Here is a 19706-nt window from a genome sequence, read left to right as displayed (position 1 = left end):
CAAAAAAATAGTGGCTTATGCTAGATACAACCTCCACGAGAATCACCACATCTCATTAGTTCACTCCCTCAATCTTCACTTGGTTTGCGTTCTCGCATCTTCTCAACCAAGAGAGGCAAGATCATGGTAATACGTGTGGAGATAACTATATGGAAACCACCAACTAACGTGGGAAATTTACTCATATAAATTCCTCGATAACCCCCTAATTTACTCGGCACACATGCATCCCCACGCGATTACGTATACAAAAGCCTTGCATGCCCTTTCAGAGAGAGACACCACGATTAAACCGCGCATTGCACACAATAGAAAGCTATTGATTCCCTTGATTAACTAAGCACTATAATCGAGGTGGCCTTATAAATACCAGCGGCCTTCGCCGGCCCTCTGGTCCAACAAACCCGGACATAGGAAGTATACATCAACTCCTGGACCTATATGGGAGTTGTCTGTCCAAACACACCATATTGATGCATGCTCCATTTTATTTTACCAACAGTTAAAGCAAACCAATGTGATGGGTAACTCCATAACATTCTTACTAGTTAGCCTTGTCCACGCGGGTTCTTGTCGACCCCTTGAATCATAACAGACCCAGTTCGACGACGACATGATATCATCACTCTATTTTTACCGTCCTAACTGACCTTCGTCACCTTTTTGCCTTATCGAATCTTTGCTAGCCCGTCGTCCTGAGTCTTGACCACCCCAACACTCCTCACACCTTGCCGTCGTGGTGCCCCTCACCCTCCTCCGATGGCCATCCCGCCACCTCTCATCTCCTCCCCCCCCCCTCCCCCGAGGGGCGCGACAAACCGAGCTCTACCCAGCTGTGGCCATCGCCTTTGCCAGACCAGCCTCCCCCTCCCCCCATGGTTAGAGGGCGCGCGACGAACCGACCTGTTCCTCACTGCAGCCATCACCTTCGCATCGTCGTTGGCCGACGGAGCATGGGGAGTGGACCGCCGGAGGAGAAGACACTAGTCGGCCCTTGAAAAAAAAGAAAAAGAAAAGAGAAGGCAAGGGCAAGTCACGCATGTGGCACGTGGGAGAGAAGGGTCAGGGTCCGGCCGTCGCCGGACATCCTCGACCGTCGGAACAGGTCGCGTGCCTTGCCTTGCCTAGCCGATGCGAACCGGCCTACCTACCTAGTATTAAGGCCAACCCAACCCTGGCGCCGCACCGTACGCACGCGCCCCGCCCACCGCCGCCGGCCGACGCCATCCACAGATCCGATCCCACCCCACCCCAAACCCTAGCGCCAGCCACCCCCAGCTCCTGCCGTCTCCTTGCCGGCTGGCCAAGCAAGCAGAGCAACACAAGCAAAGCCAAAGCCGATTTCCCCACCCGCGAGAGATCTCGCGCAAACCCTAGAATTCCCCTCCCCCCACCGGCGACTCGGCGCGCGGCCATGGATCCGGCCCCGCCCTACGACCACCGCCGCGGCGGCGGCGGCGGGCACTACTACCCCGCCCAGCAGCACCACCACCACCACAACGGCGGCCACTTCGCGCCGGGAGGGGGCGGCGGGCCCGTGCGGTCCAGGCACGAGCAGTACGACCCGTACGAGGCCTTCCCGCCGCCGCCGTACCACCACCCGCCCCCCTCCGACCACCACCCGCGCCTCCACCACTACCACAACCAGCAGCTGCCCCGCCTCCCCCCCTGCCGCCGCCGCCGCCGCACCGTCCCGCCTACGCGGCCCCTCCCCGCCTCCTCCTCCCGAGGCCTACTCCACCCCGCCCCCGCCACCGCCCCCGTACCACAGCTCGCCCGCTCCCCCACTTCCACGGCCACCAGCGCCACCCCGACGAGGAGTTCCGCCGCAACGCTGGGCACCACCACCAGCACCAGCACCACCACCAGCAGCATCAGCAGCCACAGCACCACCATCAACAGCAGCAGCAGCAGCACCACCACCACCACCATCAACAGCAGCATCAGCAGCCCCCGTGGGAGGACCCTGAGGAGCGCAGGCGCAGATTCGCCCCTGCTCACCAGGAGCCCGAGGACGACAGGCGCAGATACGCCCCTGCTCACCAGGAGCCAGAGGAAGACAGGCGCAGATACCCCCCTGCTCACCAGGAGCCAGAGGAAGACAGGCGCAGATACGCCCCTGCTCACCAGGAGCCTGAGGACGACAGGCGCAGATACACGTCCCCCCACCACCACCGTCTCTCGCCGCCGCCCAGCCCGCGCAAGAAGCAGCGGTGCGCCTTACATGACCGGGTCGACATCGAGAGCACCTCCAGCTCTGGCCCGCTGCCTTCACGCCATCAGAGGCAGCAGCCCCATGCCAGCTACGCCGCGGTTGACAGCTTTGTAGATAGGGCCCCTGCGCATCCTGGCTACAGCCACGAGAGCTTCTCAACACACAGCGACAGCAAGGGCAGCAGGAAGATTCAGATGGTTTCACAGACGTCAACGCTGTCTGGCGAGCGTGGCTCGCCGCGCTCGCCACGTGCCACCATTGTCGCGCATCCGAGGCGCACTCCGCAGAAGGAGCCTGCCCCAAGGAGACTTTCTGTGTGGCAGAGGATAGAGGAGGGCCCTGCTGCTGCTACACGGCCGCCGCCACCGCCACCGCCAAAGGCCTTGCATATTTCACCAGCCAAGTCGAGCACTGCCGGCTCTGCTTCAAAGGGATTGGCCAGCGTGATCTCTGTGGACTGCAAGGCAAAAAGTGCTGGTAGTAATGAGGTTGACAGCACTAAAGTAATACAGAAGGATGCTGGAAAGAATGTTAGGAAGGTGTTGTCCTCAGTTCTTGTGAAACCTTCACCGGAGTCCAAGGAAAAAGAAGGGTTTGTTGAGAAGCTTCCTGGGAAGCATGATAATGTTCAGGAGAATGTGTCAGATTCCCCTAGTAAAAGTCTGGGCTTAGCTGGTCGTCCTGTGGCTGGTGTCAAGAAAGTGAAGAAGATAGTTATCAAGAAGATTGTGAGGAGGATTGTTGGCAAGGATAAACAAATTAGTAGCGAAATTGTATCTGAGAAGAGGGATAATATTGATGCTATTGCAAATGCTTCTGAAAAAGAAGAGGGTGAAATCATAACCTCATCGCTGGAAAAGGATACTGTATCTGAACATAATATGGTAAGCACTAGTGGTACAGCTGGAGCTGGTAATGGTGTGAATGTCCAGAAGGGTGAAAATAGCAACTCGATAAATCCACGTAAAAGGAAAGCCACTTCAGCCATCGAGTCCAAGAAAATTCTTGATTCAACAAATCGTAGTGGGAGTAAGCACCTTGGAAAGGAAGACAATAGAAGCTCCATGGGTCGAGGTGATACTATTGCTGCTTCAGCCATTAAATCTACAGAAGCACTTGCTACAAGACGAAGTGAGCATCCTGGGAAAGGAGATAGGAGCTCCATGGATTCAGGTGTTAGGAGTGCAACTTTGGTGTCTACGAATGATAATTATCAGGAGGAGGGTGAAATCATGCCTCTTTCAGGTGAAACGAGTGCTGCAGTTACAAGTAATCCTCTGAGAATTTCTAATAGGCATACAGAATCTAGCATGAAAGAGAGCAGAGCTCCTAAGAATGTCAGTAAAAAAAACACTGTTTGCACAAATGGAGTTACTGTAAATCATGATACGGCAGAAATTTCTGGAAGTGAGGATGCTAGGAGGGAAGACAATGACATCTTGATTAACACAAGCGAAGAGGATGTTCGCCGTGTAAGTAGTACACCAGAAGTTACTATATGCAAGAGAAAGGGTGCTCAGAAAGGTGAGGGTATGATTCTGACTGGTTTAGGTGAAAATAGTATTGGTAATGTTTCTGTGGCACACCATGTGAAGATTTCTAATACAAGGGAACTCGATGTGAATGAGGATACCAGGACCAAAGAGAGCCAAATCCCCATAGAATTATGTCAAACTAACACTTTGAAAACAATACACCACTTGGAAGCTCCTGATACATCAGAAACTACCATGAGCAAGTTTGTTGGGAGGAAAGTGGGCAAAAGCCTCATGGGGTCAACTGAAAGACATGCTACCACCACATGTAATTCTGGGAGCACTCCAGAATTTAATTTAGCTGGTGGATTCGGCAATAGCCACAAGGAAGATCTTCTCAATGACGGAACTGCTTTCAATGAAACAGATGCTCCCATGGAAGTTGAAGGTAGAGATTTCTTTAATCTGTCATGTTCCAGAAATGTTGAAAGCATGAATGTGCCACCATTAGATGATGATCTTATGGAGGATTTAACCCGGGATATTGTTTTGAATAATGGTATAGAAAGGGGTGCTACAGCTCAGGTAGCAGAACTGATCAATCTTCATAGAGGTCATCTGTCTCCCGAGATTGATTTTCCCTTGGCACATTCCCGTGAATCTTCATCTTCTGGTAACAGCGAGCAGTCTGTTCCTACAACTTTGACACTTGGCAGTAATTTCTATTTCAGTAATAACATCGAAAGTGAGCGACAGCTCAAGGAAAACCATGAGCTGCTGGAAGGGCAGAAAGGATTAGATGTTTCCACAGTGTCAGAATTTGATAGTCTTGTAAAACAAAAAGGTGTGGCTGATGATGACTCAGTTGGTGTAGGTTCTCAAAATTGGCTGACTTTACCGCCAGCGGTCAACAGCATTGCTATGTCTGAGCAGTTTGTGACTAACGATGCTACTGTTAGGAAAGATAGGATAGGTTTGGATCAGAGCGTGGATAATGACACTTCTGTTAGTCAGGATCATGATACTGCACAAGGTTTGGAGCAGTGTGGAAGTGTGGATGCTTTCTCTAGTCAGGTTAACAGCATTAGGCTATCTGTATCTGGTAGTGATATGCCTCAGTCAGACTCATTGACACCCAAAGAGATCAGTGGCGTTGTTGAGAAACATGGTGAGATAGTTCTCTCGGGTTTGCACTCTATTAGTTCAATAAATGTTGTAGATCAACATGATAATCAAATGGTGGATATTTCTGTGGGCAACCCAACTGAACCTGCTATCCCAGCTGTAGAATCTATTGATGTGATGGATGCAGAGCTAGTTTCTCCTCAGGTATCTGTTGAGCCGGATAATACCTATGACAGTAATAAAGGAATCAGTGGTGATGTTGAGAAACATGGGGAGGTAGTTCTCTCTGGTTTGCACTCTATTAGTTCAATAAATGTTGTTGATCAACATGATCATCAGATGGTGGATAATCCTGTGGGTAACCCAATTGAACCTGCCATCCCAGCTGTGGAATCTACTGATGTGATGGATACAACGCTTTCTCCTCAGGTATCTGTTGAGCCAGATAATAATACCTATAACAGTAATACTGAAGGTTCTGTGGTTAACTCAAGCACAAAGCGAGATTTGTTGTCTTCTTGGATTGAATCCATTGTGTCAGAAGCTAAAAAGGATCATCAACCATGCAAATCTACTTTACCTTCTATTAGTTTGCCAGTCTTAGCACCAAAGGAGGATAGCAGGAGAGCAGGATTGGACTCGGTTGGAAACCCTGTGGGGAAGTCTCCTCAGATGAATTGTACAAGCTCTATGCCTCCCAAGGTAGCTCCTAAACGGGCGAATTTGCCCAGTTCATCCCGAGAGCCTCCTCGTGCAAGTTCAAATCCAAGGCACAAGACATGGCATCGTGGTGACATGACATCTTCTACATCTTTGCCCAGTTCACAGCCTTCAGGATTACCGCCTAAACAACCACCAAGGCGGAATGACAAAACTCAAAACTCTTATATACGCAAGGGTAACGCCCTTATTAGAAATCCAGCAACAGGAAAACTTTCTCATTCTTCTAGTCTGGATACTCAGAATAAGTTGAATAAGCCTGTGATGAGGAGAAGCATGAACTTTGTCAGGAAAGTTGATTCAAATGATTCTGCAGCACGTTTGAGCTTTACAGTTGAAAGACCTAAGACTCCTCCTTTACCACTTCATGCCAAATCCATCAATTCAACCACAAGCCTCCCAGAGCAGTTGCCTAAAACTTTGCCCAAGCAGCATGTTCCTGAAACTGAAAAAGAAGATTCGGCTAGGCAATTAAACTCAGGTGTTGATACCCCAAGCATTAAAAGTGCACAAACACCTGAACCCTCAGATGCTAGTAAAGTGGTTTATGTTAGACCGAAATCAAATCAATTGGTTGCTGCACAGAGGCAGCACCCTGATGACCCGACTAAAAGTTCTACAGATAAGGTTTTATCACAGCAGCCACCCACAGCCTCTGATTTATATTTCAAGAAGCGGAAAAATCAGATTATTTTGAGTTCATCTTCCTCTGATGGTCAGAATACAAAAGAGATTGCACCTGCTGAGAGCTTAAATTCAGGTGAGAGTAATGTACAAATTGCATCCTCGAACAACAGTATCAATGGTTTAAAGGAGAGACCACATAAAGGTATTCTGTTTTCTTGTATTCTTTGTTTTCCTTCTGAGGCATACCACAACTGCAACCTTATACTTGAATAAGAAAGCAATGCTAATTCATTAAACTACCATTTGCTCAAACTTTTCTAAATGCAGCTCTTCGGACAAATAATATGGGAACTTCCTCGCACGTGTGGACACTCAGTGGGCAACAACCACAGAGGAAAGGATCTGCGGGAACTAGTTATGCGAAGGCCTTCCCACGTATTCTTCCATGGAAAAGAAAAATATACTGCAAGAATTTTAGAAACAGTCACACTCAGAATGTGAGCTCCTTACGAATAGTCAGGTAACATTAGCAGACTAGCCTGAACTTCTTTCTTTCTCTATTGAGCCATTCATTCAATTTGTTTATAGCAAGTCTTTGCCCCTTATCATGTAGCAGAAAACTATTACAAACCAAGAAGAGAGATATGATTTATACTGTCTCAACTAATGGATTCTCTATACGGAAATCTGGCGTGTTAAGTGTTGGTGGATCAAGTTTGAAATGGTCACGATCTCTTGAGAAGCGTTCTCAAAAGGTTAACGAGGTAACTTAATTGATATTCTTTGTGCATATTTTTTCGTATTCAGTATTCCGTAAGAGCCAGTTGGAGTTATTTTCATCAGATCATTATGTTCTGATGGGTTTCACCTCTAGCCTACCCCAACTTGTTTGGGACTAAAGGCTTTGTTGTTGTTGTTGTTGTTGTTGTTGTTGCTGTTGCTGTTGCTGTTGTTGTATTATGTTCTGATGGGAAGCCCACAAGAAGTATTTGGGAGACGACTTGATTTATGTTACTGGTTGAATTTTTTTGTCTCTCAAGAAGTTTCTAACTACTTTGTCGGCTAATGTCTAACGAGAATGCTGATTCTTGCCTATATTAGTGCTGATTATACTTGACTGCTATTTAACTAGTCATAAGAGCAGCCATGCAACCAACTTTTGAAAATGCATTTAACCATTTACATATCAAGACCACATTATTGTGTAGTGCATATATGGTGCATTTTATAAAGTTACAACCTGGATTGCAGGAGGCTACATTGGCAGTTGCTGACGTTGAGAAAAAGAGAGGAGAAAAACGGAAACGGCAATATCTCCATTATACTGGAAGAAATGGTAATGTGTTAAACTTATTGCCACTACAGAAGAATGACTCAACTGCTAAAATAATTTATACGTGAGATACATAAGTTTGGCTGCTCCTGCTTCTCAATTGCTCTTTTTTAGTGTAATAACATAACTTCCATGCTACACCATATTGCAAGACAGATTCCCAGTTGCATTTTTATTCTATAATACTTCTGTGGTCCACTATATTACAAGTCTAAAGTTGAATTACCTACTGGCTGGACATTTTACTGCTGGTCTTAGTTAGCTAAATCATCACTTTGTGGCGATTCCATTTTGAAGTGCAGTGCATGAGACATGCTCTCTTATGCCATAATTTAAGGACCTTCTCTTATTGGTTAATAGTAATTGCATATAGCAGTGCTTCCAGTGGATGTAACGACACTGATCATTCATCTGGTCAGTATATAATTTTTTGTTTTTACTTGATATTGGTCAAAATTTGCAGATCAATACTCTTTATCTGTTGCCGGCAATCAGTTAAGAAACAACAATCAAGCATCTTCAGATTTGAGGAGGTCATCAACTTGCAATGGGTATCTTTTTGACCATATGCTATTGCTTGCATGATGCTGTCTTAAAATAGAACTTGTTTGCATCTAGGATCTTTCAACTTTGATTTATTCTCTGATTCTCTTTATTCTGAAACAGATATGTGCGTGTTAGCAAAGGTAACCAACTGGTTAGAAACCCCAAAAAAGTAACTCGCATGCTAGCAAATGAGAAAGTTCGATGGAGTTTGCACACTGTTAGATCACGCCTGGCAAAGAAACGACAGTACTGTCAATTCTTCACTCGGTTTGGCGAGTGCAAGAAGCCTAAGGGCGAGTGTCGCTATATTCATGACCCTGCTAAAGTGACTATTTGCACTAAATTTCTTAAAGGCCTGTGTTCTGATACTAGCTGTAAACTCACTCACAAGGTAAGACATTTCTTCTTGATTCTATTGCCTATCTTGCATTTGACACTTCTTTCATTGTAAGAGTATGTTCTGCAGGTCCTCCCGGAAAGAATGCAAGACTGTTCTTATTTTCTGAAAGGTGATTCATTTCATTCGCAGTGCATCATTTTAGAATTTTGTTTCTGCAACATTTTTCTTGATCATAAGATTTGTATTCTGGCAGGTCTCTGTACCAACACAGCTTGTCCCTATAGGCATGTGAAAGTGAACTCTAAGGCTCCTGCCTGTGAAGATTTTCTAAAGGGATACTGTGCAGATGGTGATGAGGTACTTAATGATACTACTGAAATCTTTCAATCTTATTCAAGTATTACTATTGCTAGGGGGTGGAATTCAGCATTGTCCTCAAAAGCTGATAGTTAACTTGCCAAAAAAAAACCCAGACTGAACCATTGTGAAAAATGTCCCTTACAGAATGTGATGTAAACTATAATATGCCCTACCCTCCTGCCAATCATTTAGTATTATTAATTTAAAGTTCTTGGTAGGTATAATTTACTGCATGAGACTTCTTGTGTTTTTGCTGGGATCTAGGAGGACATGCATGTTCTTAGTCGTGGCAACGAGGATTATCCAGTGGGTGGTTTAGCGTTTAACTGTTGATAGGTTATCAAAATGAAGATTTTGTTAGTAGGTTGTTCTTTTTTGTTATTGGAACTTGTTTGTGCCAGATATGCTTGCAGTGTAGTTTTGCATGGTTTTGCATTGCAACCAGGTTCAGCTTTTGAACTTTGGGGCTTCCATGATCTTTTTGGGGCTTCCATTGCTAATCTTTTCATGGTCTTGAATTAATCCTCTGTTACAAGCAGTGTCGTAAAAAGCACAGCTACACATGCCCAGTCTTTGAGGCAACAGGAGAGTGCCCACAACAATCTACGTGCAAACTTCATCACCCCACCAAGAAGACAATCAAACCTAAGAGAAGCAGACCAGACACCCCCCAAAACAGTAGCTGGGGACGGTATTTTGACACCAGCATTAGACATGACAGCGAGACAAGCAAAGTTTCTTCAGGCCAAGATGACAGACAGAAACAGCAACATGATATTTTCTCAGGTGGGGACTTCACTGACTTTATCACACTTGACATTGATGGTGAAGAAGGCGTTGATGCGCTGGACAGCATACAGAGTGTTGATGCGCCGGACAGCATACAGAGTGTTGATGCGCCGGACGGCATACAGCTGATGGAACTGGACTCAGGGGAACTTGGCACGGAGGCTGATGATCTTGATGCACTAATCAAACCTCTTCGGATCATGAGAACGGCAAGAGTGTGACAGGCTAACTGCTGCTTGAACTTGGACCAGGGGAAAGTTCAACATTTCAGCATGCGGGCCTTCATAATCTTGATGCACAAGCAAAGCCGCTTCGGATCATGAGGGTAAAGAGTTTGATGGCTGATGGGACAGTGCTAAGGGGATTCAAGTTTTGGACATGCAGATTGGTGCTCAAGCTGACTCGGACCGGCGAGAAGAACAAGGGTTTGACAAGTTTTTCGGTTATTTCGGATACCCGCTGTTGATATAGTGCTTTGCTGCGCCACACCAAGCTGCGGCGCTGACTGGGTTTTCTCTTCGACATATCCATATATAGATAGGGAAAACATGCCTTGTCATCCTTTTTTCTTTCCTTTTTTAACATCTCGTTTCCATTCATCTTGTACTTATGCATAGGTTACATTGTCTCAAACATAGAGTGGGAGCAACTGGCTGTATTACCTGTGTGTTGAATGTAAAAACACATATCATATCTGTGAAAGAAGCAATGCAACTTTATTTCAAGCTTGCCTTGTGAGCCTGTTTTCCTGTGCGTGTACCTGTGGACCATAGCCCCATGGGTGTTTGGCATCCATGGTTGTCACACGCTGGTATAGTGGTATGCCGTTCGTGTATCAGATAGTTATGTTATCAGCAGATGGCGCAAAACGTAGGCGTGTACAGGAGTACTTCTCTACATATGTTTGAAGTAATAAGCAGAGGTTCGACAGCACCGATTTCTTTTTCTTCATCAAGTATATGTAGATAGTTGCACATGAGCAAAATCAAGCTAGCTGGACATACTGATACTTGTCACCAAACGAGAAGATCTACACACAAAAAGGAAGAATGAAAAAAAAAAGCTGCTGCCAGAATACAGTTGCGGAACCAAAAAAGTTGAAAAAAAACAGGAGCCGCATGCCGTGTTTGTATGTAGCTCATGCCGGTCGAGGGACGGGGCCGGCATCCGCTGGAGAGATTGTCACGGACCGCAGTAGCTCCAGCGAGCTCGATAGCCCGAGAAAATGCGAGAGGATGGTATTGGCTGAAGCCTGTCCATGATGAGAGACAATGGCAATTAATACACAAAATGAAGTGCCAAGTTAAAAAAATATTCTACTCCCCAGATACATCCGTTTCAGTGACAATTCATATGGATCGGAGAGCGTAATATTTTCTTAGGTTTTGAAGGAGTGTAGTAGAAAATGCGATCCTAACTCCGACAATTTAAAGGTGTTCTTATTACTATATTTGTGAAGATTGCACATTTTGTTACTAACCCTGTAGATCAAAGATCACATTACAAAACTCAAACAGACCACTTTGCAAGATGGGAGGAAAAGGACCACCCCTGGAAGCTCTTCTCGTTCTGCAAACAATCAAAATGAAGGGAAGACACAATGCATACCTGAACGAGAAAAACATCCAGAGCAAGAACTGGGCTCTGGCCAGCAGATATCCCCTGGTAGTAGGGCACCGAGGAGGTAGTGAGAGCTTTTGCTACCAAAGCACCAACAGTCGCCTGCATCCCGAGGACCGCAGCACCCATCCCGACAACGCTGAGTACAATACTGTTCCTCAGGTTTTTAACCACAGCCGCACGCGGAGGGGCCTGTAGAAGGAGCCACTCGACTTAGTTTTGGCTAAAATGCACATATAAGCAGAACCAAGCAATATTATGTTACTTCAAAAGAGATCAAGTAGCGGTGATGCATTGTTGTACCATGATATTATGGTACCATATGCCATCAAATGAGTTGGGTGTGTTTATGAGATCAAGTTGATTGTCGACAGGTAGGCAAGGTCCGACGTCATGCAACATACTCCTATATGCAAAGGCAGTGGGTGCGTAGAAGCAATGGCTTTTCAGCAAAGAAAACGATAGCGCAGTGGGACAATTATTTGGGAAACGGGAGTACCTTTGTAGGCTCGGTTGCTGTCCTCCTGAGCGTTTTGGAAAGACGGATGTAACCAAATGACCGGAACACTGACATAAAGGCGGCAATGATGCCAAATCCGGTCGCATAGAATGTAAAGGGAGATGTTGCATTCCCGGTAGCAACTGCGGAGAACGACAAGATCCCAGCCGAAACGGTCGTGCACACCAACTGAGACCAGAATGCCAGGGTACCCAAATTCTTGAAATTCCGCGCTGTTTTCTCTAGCCTTTTGCTAACCTGCAAACCAAAAAAAAAACACAGAGCAAAAGATGATATATGAGCCGAGTAAACAGCATGAAGAGAAGCAATGTCATCAGTGGACCATGGAAACCATATTCTGAAACAGCACCTGGACACTTGATTTACAGCGTTAACTTTTAGCCAGATATCATACTAAGAGTAGAATACCAAAACGACAGTAGCAACTTTAGGAATCGTGGATAAAATAATATTGAAAGTTTGACATATCATGTTGAAGTCATGTAGCCACCTCATTAGCACGAAGATTTTGATAGAACAAAGAAAAGGTGTGCAGCAAAGTGTCTTTAACCAGAGAGCAAGTGGATGCACAAATTAAGCGTGTGGAGAGAAAAGAAAAATCCATCCCAAAACATATACTAGTTGATGCAGGTATCTAAGTGTTGGCTAGGTAAACGCCCCGTAGTAAGAGGGGTAGTTATGAACCCTGTGGACCACCCCCATGGGGGCGGTGAAGGGAAAGCTCCCATTGGTAGAAAAAAACCCACAACCCCTTGGCCCAGTATCAGCCCTGCTTGGAAGAAGAACTACATCCCCACTGCTCAGTATCAGGCCTGCTGCCCTGCAGGATTGAACAAGGATTGCCCATGCTCTGTCTGCATATCCTTAATGAACACGAACTCTGAAGTGTCAGCATGTACCTCACGGTTTCCCAGTCATTCGTGCAGCAATCGGGCAAACGGCAAGAGGCTGCGAGAATCTGAATTTCCCAGAGGCACTAGACCAGGAGGCAGAGCCGGCGTTGGTCTTTTGGTTGGGCAACAGGAACCCCACTAAGCACGATGGTATCACAAACTGTCACTACTAACTAGGGCTCAGCAGATCAGCGGGGGGACGGGGGAGGGAGCGGGGCGGCACCTGGGCGAGCTTGGCGCGCTCGGCCTCCTCCTCGGCGGACAGCGGCGCGGGCTCCGGCTCGGCGGGGCCGGGCGCCGCGGCGGCGAGGCGGGGCCGGACGGCCGCGGCGCGGAGGGCGGGCGCCGCGCGGCCGGGGGCGGAGGAGGCGCGGGGCGCGGGAGGCCGCCGCCGTAGCGTCGCGAGGCACGGCGGAGGCGCCGCCGGCGGGGAGAGCAGGAGCGCGAGCATTTTGCGCGTGGGTCCCTTTGTTTTTTGGGGGGCTCTCAACTTCTGAATTCTGATCTTGGCTTGGGAACAGAGCAAGGAAGCTCCTACTCCTACTGCACAATCCACTTCTTTGCAAAAGTGCCACTCGTGGTTAAACTTTCCACAATAATACCACTAGATTTTTCTTTTAGAATCAACAATCCCACTAGGTTTTGTTTTTCGTTTTGAGACTAACAATACCACTAGGTGCTTACAACATCCTTTTTTGAAGCGTCTTACATTATGGAAAGATGGAGCAAGTGCTTACAACATCTAGGTATGGGCAGTCCGGGCCGATGGGCCCAGCCCAAAAGCATGGGCTAGGGTTTCACTTTGCCGTCCAAAGGGTGGAATTTTTTTTAGGTATAGTTATAGAACCAAAAAATTGGGCCTCTGGCCATGTTGGCTCGGCCATGAGCTCTCCACCGTGGCACATGCAGTCGGTCATGTTTGACGAATTATCTCGCTACAGCAGCGTGTCTGTTTCGATCCGGCGGCAAATCGTGCGCCACCGACGGCGGAGTGAGCCTGAATCCGGCAAGGCCACCCGTGCTGCTTTGCGCCTGTCAATGCCCTCTTGATAAGGAAGCTTCTTACACAACATGGAATCTAGAACGAGAGTTCTTCATCCACGCTGGCCGTAGAAAAGTATATGGCAGAAAATCTCTCTCCGTGTCAGCAAATTGGCATGCATACAAATCTCACGTTGGTCACATCATTATGTATACATATGTTGCAGAAATGAGTCTGTTTCCGCACATGGATATGGGCCTATCTTGTGAAGAAATACTTAAGCAAGCTGCTGGAGTACTACCATAGACCACTGCGACATCAGCTAGATGAGAGGCAACTCGAAAACAACGAGATGTGAGAGCAAATTAGAAAATTCAAGAAGCTTCGATACGCAATCCTAGCTTGTGTTATGATTGGGCTCGTATCCTAGCCAGATTTGTTAGAATAAATTCAAGGCATACCATCGATCATCTGAGGGTCAAGCAATTACACGAGAACAACATCAAGATTTGTTAACGAGGTTCATCAATATAGCTACATTCCCGAGGCCTGACTATGGACGCTCCTCCCCAAGATACCGCGACAATACCACATCAGGTCGTCCTCGACACCGGCACACGCCGCCGGCTTCCCCTGTGCTCCCGTGCAATTATGTTGGCATAAGCTACATCATGTGTTTACCCCCGCTATATAAAAGAGGCCTAGGATACAAGTGTCTTACTTGAACATGACTCCATATCCTATCTAAACACAATACAACTTCAAGTCCAACCGTAGCCTATCTTGTACACTATATTCGACACAACTCTAACAAACTCCACCTTGGCGAATATTCTTCACCATCTTGAATTTGTCCATGCATCAAACTTCCATGTACACTGGACTTGAGCTTATCCCATGAGAACCGCTGCTACTCCAAAGACTCCATATGACTCCACCTACAACTTGTAGTCCCTTCTTTTCTTGACCACAGTCAACACTCGAGCAAAATTAAGTTTCTTGTTACTCTAATTTGCGCTCCCAACTTCCAGAGTATCAGTCCAACGCCATCACACACTGATCACTGATAACCCACAAGTATAGGGGATCGCAACAGTTTTCGATAAGTAAGAGTGTCGAACCCAACGAGGAGCTAAAGGTAGAACAAATATTCCCTCAAGTTCTATCAACCACCGATACAACTCTACGCACGCTTGACATTCGCTTTACCTAGAACAAGTATGAAATTAGAAGTACTTTGTAGGTGTTTTTGGATAGGTTTGCAAGATAATAAAGAGTACGTAAATAAAAAGTAGGGGCTGTTTAGATAAAGAAATAATAAAGTAAATATAGCGAGTGTGGAAAAGTGGTGGTAGGAGTTGCGAAATTGCCCCTAAGCAATTGACTACTTTACTAGACCGATAGCAAGTATTATGTGGGAGAGGCCACTGCTAGCATGTCATCCCTGACTTGGAATTCTATGCACTTATGATTGGAACCATTAGCAAGCATCCGCAACTACTAACGTTCATTAAGGTAAAACCCAACCATAGCATTAAGATATATTGGTCCCCCTTCAATCCCGTATGCATCAATTTCTATGCTAGGTTGAAGCTTCTGTCACTCTTGCCCTCCAATACATAGTCCTATCAACATACAACTAACCCTATGGTGTGATCCACGCGTGCAATCATATGATGGGCACCAAAGGACAACAACATAACCACAAGCAAATTAAATCAATCATAGCAATTCATCAACCACCGATAGGACAACGAAAATCTACTCAGACATCATAGGATGGCAACACATCATTGGATAATAATATGAAGCATAAAGCACCATGTTCAAGTAGAGGGTACAGCGGGTTGCGGGAGAGTGGACCGCTGTAGATAGAGGGGGGAAGGTGATGGAGATATTGATGAAGATGGCGGAGGTGTTGGTGTAGATCGCGGTGATGATGATGGCCCCCGGTGGCACTCCGGTGCCACCGGAAGAGAGGGGGAGAGAGCCCCCCTCCTTCTTCTTCTTCCTTGACCTCCTCCCTAGATGGGAGAAGGGTTTCCCCTCTGGTCCATGGCCTCCATGGCACGGGAGGGGCGAGAGCCCCTCCGAGATTGGATCTGTCTCTCTGTCTCTCTCTGTTTCTGCGTTCTCAGATTCTTCCCTTTCACCGTTTCTTATATTCCTGGAGATCCGTAACTCCGATTGGGCTGAAATTTTGACACGATCTTTATCCGGAAATTAGCTTTCTTGCGGTGAAAGAAGGGCTCCAACCGCCTTACGGGGTGGCCACGAGGGTCAGGGGCGCGCCTGACACCCTGGGGCGCGCCCCCTACCTCGTGGGCCCCTCGAGCATCGTCTCGCGTGGATTCTTCTTCCCAAAAATCATATATGTTCCAAAAAAATCTCCGTCAGTTTTTATTCCGTTTGGACTCCGTTTGATATGGATATTCTGCGAAACAAAAAACATGCAACAAACAGGAACTGACACTGGGCACTGGATCAATATGTTAGTCCCAAAAATAGTATAAAAAGTTGCCAAAAGTATATGAAAGTTGAATAATATTGGCATGGAACAATCAAAAATTATAGATACGACGGAGACGTATCAGCATCCCCAAGCTTAATTCCTGCTCGTCCTCGAGTAGGTAAATGATAAAAAAGATAATTTTTGATGTGGAATGCTACCTAGCATAATTTTGATCATATGTCTAATCATGGCATGAATATTAAGATACGAGTGATTCAAAGCAATAGTCTATCATTTGACATAAAAACAATAATACTTCAAGCCCACTAATAAAGCAATCATGTCTTTTCAAAATAACATGGCCAAAGAAAGTTATCCCTACAAAATCATATAGTCTGGCTATGCTCCATCTTCACCACACAAAATATTCACATCATGCACAACCCCAATGACAAGCCAAGCAATTGTTTCATACTTTTGACGTTCTCAAACCTTTTCAACTTTCACGCAATACATGAGCGTGAGCCATGGACATAGCACTATAGGTGGAATAGAATATGATGGTGGAGAAGACAAAAATGAGAAGATAGTCTCACATCAACTAGGCGTATCAACGGGCTATGGAGATGCCCATCAATAGATATCAATGTGAGTGAGTAGGGATTACCATGCAACGGATGCACTAGAGCTATAAGTGTATGAAAGCTCTAACTGAAACTAAATGGTTATGCATCCAACTTGCTTGCTCATGAAGACCTCGGGAATTTGAGGAAGCCCATCATCGAAATATACAAGCCAAGTTCTATAATGAAAACTCCCACTAGTATATGAAAGTGATAACTCAAGAGACTCTCTATATGAAGAACATGGTGCTACTTTGAAGCACAAGTGTGGAAAAAGGATAGTAGCACTGCCCCTTCTCTCTTTTTCTCTCATTTTTTGTTTTATTTTTTTAATTTTTTTTGGGCCTTCCCTTTTTTGGCCTTTCTCTTTTTGTTCGTCCGGAGTCTCATCCCGACTTATGGGGGAATCATAGTCTCCATCATCCTTTCCTCACTGGGGCAGTGCTCTAATAATGATGATCATCACACTTTTATTTACTTACAACTCAATATTACAACTCAATGTCTAGAACAAAGTATGACTCTATATGAATGCCTCCGGCAGTGTACCGGGATGTGCAATGATCTAGTGTAGCAATGACATCAAAAAAATGGACAAGCCATGAAAACATCATGCTAGCTATCTTACGATCATGCAAAGCAATATGACAATGAATGCTCAAGTCATGTATATGATGATGATGGAAGTTGCATGGCAATATATCTCGGAATGGCTATGGAAATGCCATGATAGGTAGGTATGGTGGCTGTTTTGAGGAAGGTATATGGTGGGTTTATGGTACCGACGAAAGTTGCGCGATACTAGAGAGGCTAGCAATGATGGAAGGGTGAGAGTGCGTATAATCCATGGACTCAACATTAGTCATAAAGAACTCACATACTTATTGCAAAAGTCTATTAGCTATCGAAACAAAGTACTACGCACATGCTCCTAGGGAGATAGATTGGTAGGAAAAGACCATCGCTCGTTCCTGACCGCCACTCATAAGGAAGACAATCAATAAATACCTCATGCTCCGACTTCGTTACATAACGGTTCACCATACGTGCATGCTACGGGAATCACAAACTTCAACACAAGTATTTCTACAATCCACAACTACCCATTAGCATGACTCTAATATCACCATCTTTATATCGCAAAACTATTGTAAGGAATCAAACATATCATATTCAGTGATCTACAAGTTTTATGTAGGATTTTATGACTAACCATGTGAATGACCAGTTCCTGTCATCTCTCCAAATAGATATAAGTGAAGCAAGAGAGTTTAATTCTTTCTACAAAAGATATGCCCGTGCTCTAACAAATATAAGTGAAGCAAAAGAGCATTCTACAAATGGCGGTTGTCTAAGTGAAGAGAAATAGGCAATCCAAACTTCAAATGATATAAGTGAAGCACATGAAGCATTCTATAAAGCCATACTCAAAAGATATAAGTGAAGTGCAATGAGCATTCTATAAATCAACCAAGGACTATCTCATACCAGCATGGTGCATAAAAAGAAAAATAGAAACCTAAATGCAAAATACGCTCCAAGACTTGCACATATCGCATGAACGAAACGAATCCGAAAACATACCGATATTTGTTGAAGAAAGAGGGGATGCCTCCCCAGCATCCCCAAGCTTAGACGCTTGAGTCTCCTTGAATATTTACTTGGGATGTCTCGGGCATCCCCAATCTTGAGCTCTTGCCTCTCTTCCTTCTTCTCACATCGAGACCTTCTCAATCATTGACCACTTCATCCACACAAAACTCCAACAGAAAACTCGGTAAGATCCGTTAGTATAATAAAGCAAATCACTATTCTAAGTACTGTTGCAAACCAATTCATATTTTGTTTTTGCATTGTGTCTACTGTAATATAACTTTTTTATGGCTTAATCCACTGATATAAATTGATAGGTTCATCAAACAAGCAAACTATGCAACAAAAACAGAATCTGTCTAAAATAGAACAGTCTATAATAAGATGAACATTCACCATACTTCTGATACTTGAAAAATTCTACCAAAATTAGAAAAAATAAACAATTTGTATAGGAAGACATTTCAAAAAGAATCAGAACCATTTTATGTTCCAGCTAAAAATGTAAAATCGCGCACTATAGCCAAAGTTTCTGTCCTGCACCGTACAAACCATCAAGCAAATGTAAACATCCTAAAGGCAAACCTTGGCACATTATTTTTATAACACAATGGAATTGTACAAGGGGATAATTATTTTTATTGAAAAGTTTCAATCAAGATTTACAAAGTTTCCGTGAGCATGAACAAAGTTCAAGGCTAGCTCCCACTTCAACAATGCTTGTCTTTCTCACTTTCGCTTTCCTTTTTGAAAAGGTTTTGGGTTCCCCTCTTTATTTTTGTTGTTTTTAAACTATATAAAAGCACTCAACAGAAATAAATGACTCTCTAAAACTTTCGGGTTGTCTCCCTGGCAGCGCTTTCTTTAAAGCCATTAAGCTAGGCATATAGTGCTCAAGTAATGAATCCACCCGGATCCCAAGGTATATCAAAGCCAATTCTAATTAACAATGATTTGTAATTTAGTGGTGAGCACAAGGTAACATATATCATGTAATGACGAAGTCTAACTCTCTTCCTATGCATCGGCATGTCATAAAAGAACAATTCATGCACACCTAGTAAAGGCCAATGCATAGTATAAACAGTTTCTTGCAATTCTATCATATTGAAAACATAGAGAGGTGGAGATATAGTTCCTCTCTCATAATAATTGCAAGTAGGAGCAGCAAGCACATGCATATTATATCTATCAAAATCATCATGTGCAACGGTAAGAGGCAACCCATCAATATAATCCTTAATAAGTGCAAACTTCTCCGATATAGTGTAGTCGGGAGAATTCGAAAAGATAATAGGACTATCATGCGTGGGTGCAATAGCAATAATTTCATGTTTAACATAAGGAACTATAGCAAGTTCATCTCCATAAGCATCATTCATATTGGCATCTTAGCCACAAGCATAGCAAGCATCATCAAAAAGGAATATTTCAAGAGAATCAATGGGATCATAACAGTCATCATAGCAATCATCCTTCGGTAAGCACGAAGG

At 45.0% G+C, this 19706-nt stretch overlaps 2 protein-coding genes across 2 annotated transcripts in view; one reads left to right on the top strand and one right to left on the bottom strand.

Annotated features, from left to right (window-relative positions):
- LOC125519430 overlaps positions 1 to 10255 on the top strand; it is a 47737-nt gene extending 37482 nt beyond the window's left edge. The window contains exons 2-10 of the mRNA XM_048684241.1: positions 1378 to 6364; positions 6490 to 6682; positions 6776 to 6926; positions 7414 to 7498; positions 7959 to 8046; positions 8162 to 8432; positions 8508 to 8550; positions 8635 to 8738; positions 9281 to 10255. Coding sequence (XP_048540198.1) covers positions 1378 to 6364; positions 6490 to 6682; positions 6776 to 6926; positions 7414 to 7498; positions 7959 to 8046; positions 8162 to 8432; positions 8508 to 8550; positions 8635 to 8738; positions 9281 to 9751 — 6393 coding nt within the window. The 3' untranslated portion in view covers positions 9752 to 10255. The remainder of the gene's footprint in view (positions 1 to 1377; positions 6365 to 6489; positions 6683 to 6775; positions 6927 to 7413; positions 7499 to 7958; positions 8047 to 8161; positions 8433 to 8507; positions 8551 to 8634; positions 8739 to 9280) is intronic.
- Positions 10256 to 10453: 198 nt separating this feature from the next.
- Positions 10454 to 13085, bottom strand: LOC125523699 (protein TIC 21, chloroplastic-like). Its single transcript, XM_048688767.1, has 4 exons — positions 12787 to 13085; positions 11650 to 11907; positions 11139 to 11342; positions 10454 to 10782 (listed from the first exon to the last, which is right to left on the bottom strand). Exons 1-4 carry the CDS (start codon positions 13012 to 13014, stop codon positions 10669 to 10671), a joined length of 804 nt encoding a protein of 267 aa, XP_048544724.1. The 5' UTR covers positions 13015 to 13085; the 3' UTR covers positions 10454 to 10668.
- Between the last annotated feature and the right edge of the window lie 6621 nt (positions 13086 to 19706).

Source organism: Triticum urartu, chromosome 7, assembly GCF_003073215.2.
Source record: "Triticum urartu cultivar G1812 chromosome 7, Tu2.1, whole genome shotgun sequence".
Classification (NCBI taxonomy): Eukaryota; Viridiplantae; Streptophyta; class Magnoliopsida; order Poales; family Poaceae; genus Triticum; species Triticum urartu.
This window is presented reverse-complemented; position numbering and strand designations above follow the sequence as displayed.

Coding starts and splice junctions, on each gene's coding strand:
- LOC125523699 (XM_048688767.1), bottom strand. CDS start 13,014: ATGCTCGCGCTCCTGCTCTCCCCGCCGGCGGCGCCTCCGCCGTGCCTC. Junction 11,343..11,649: donor CAGCAACCGAGCCTACAAAG/GTACTCCCGTTT, acceptor CTCCTTCTACAG/GCCCCTCCGCGTGCGGCTGT. Junction 10,783..11,138: donor TGGATGTTTTTCTCGTTCAG/GTATGCATTGTG, acceptor CATCATGGACAG/GCTTCAGCCAATACCATCCT.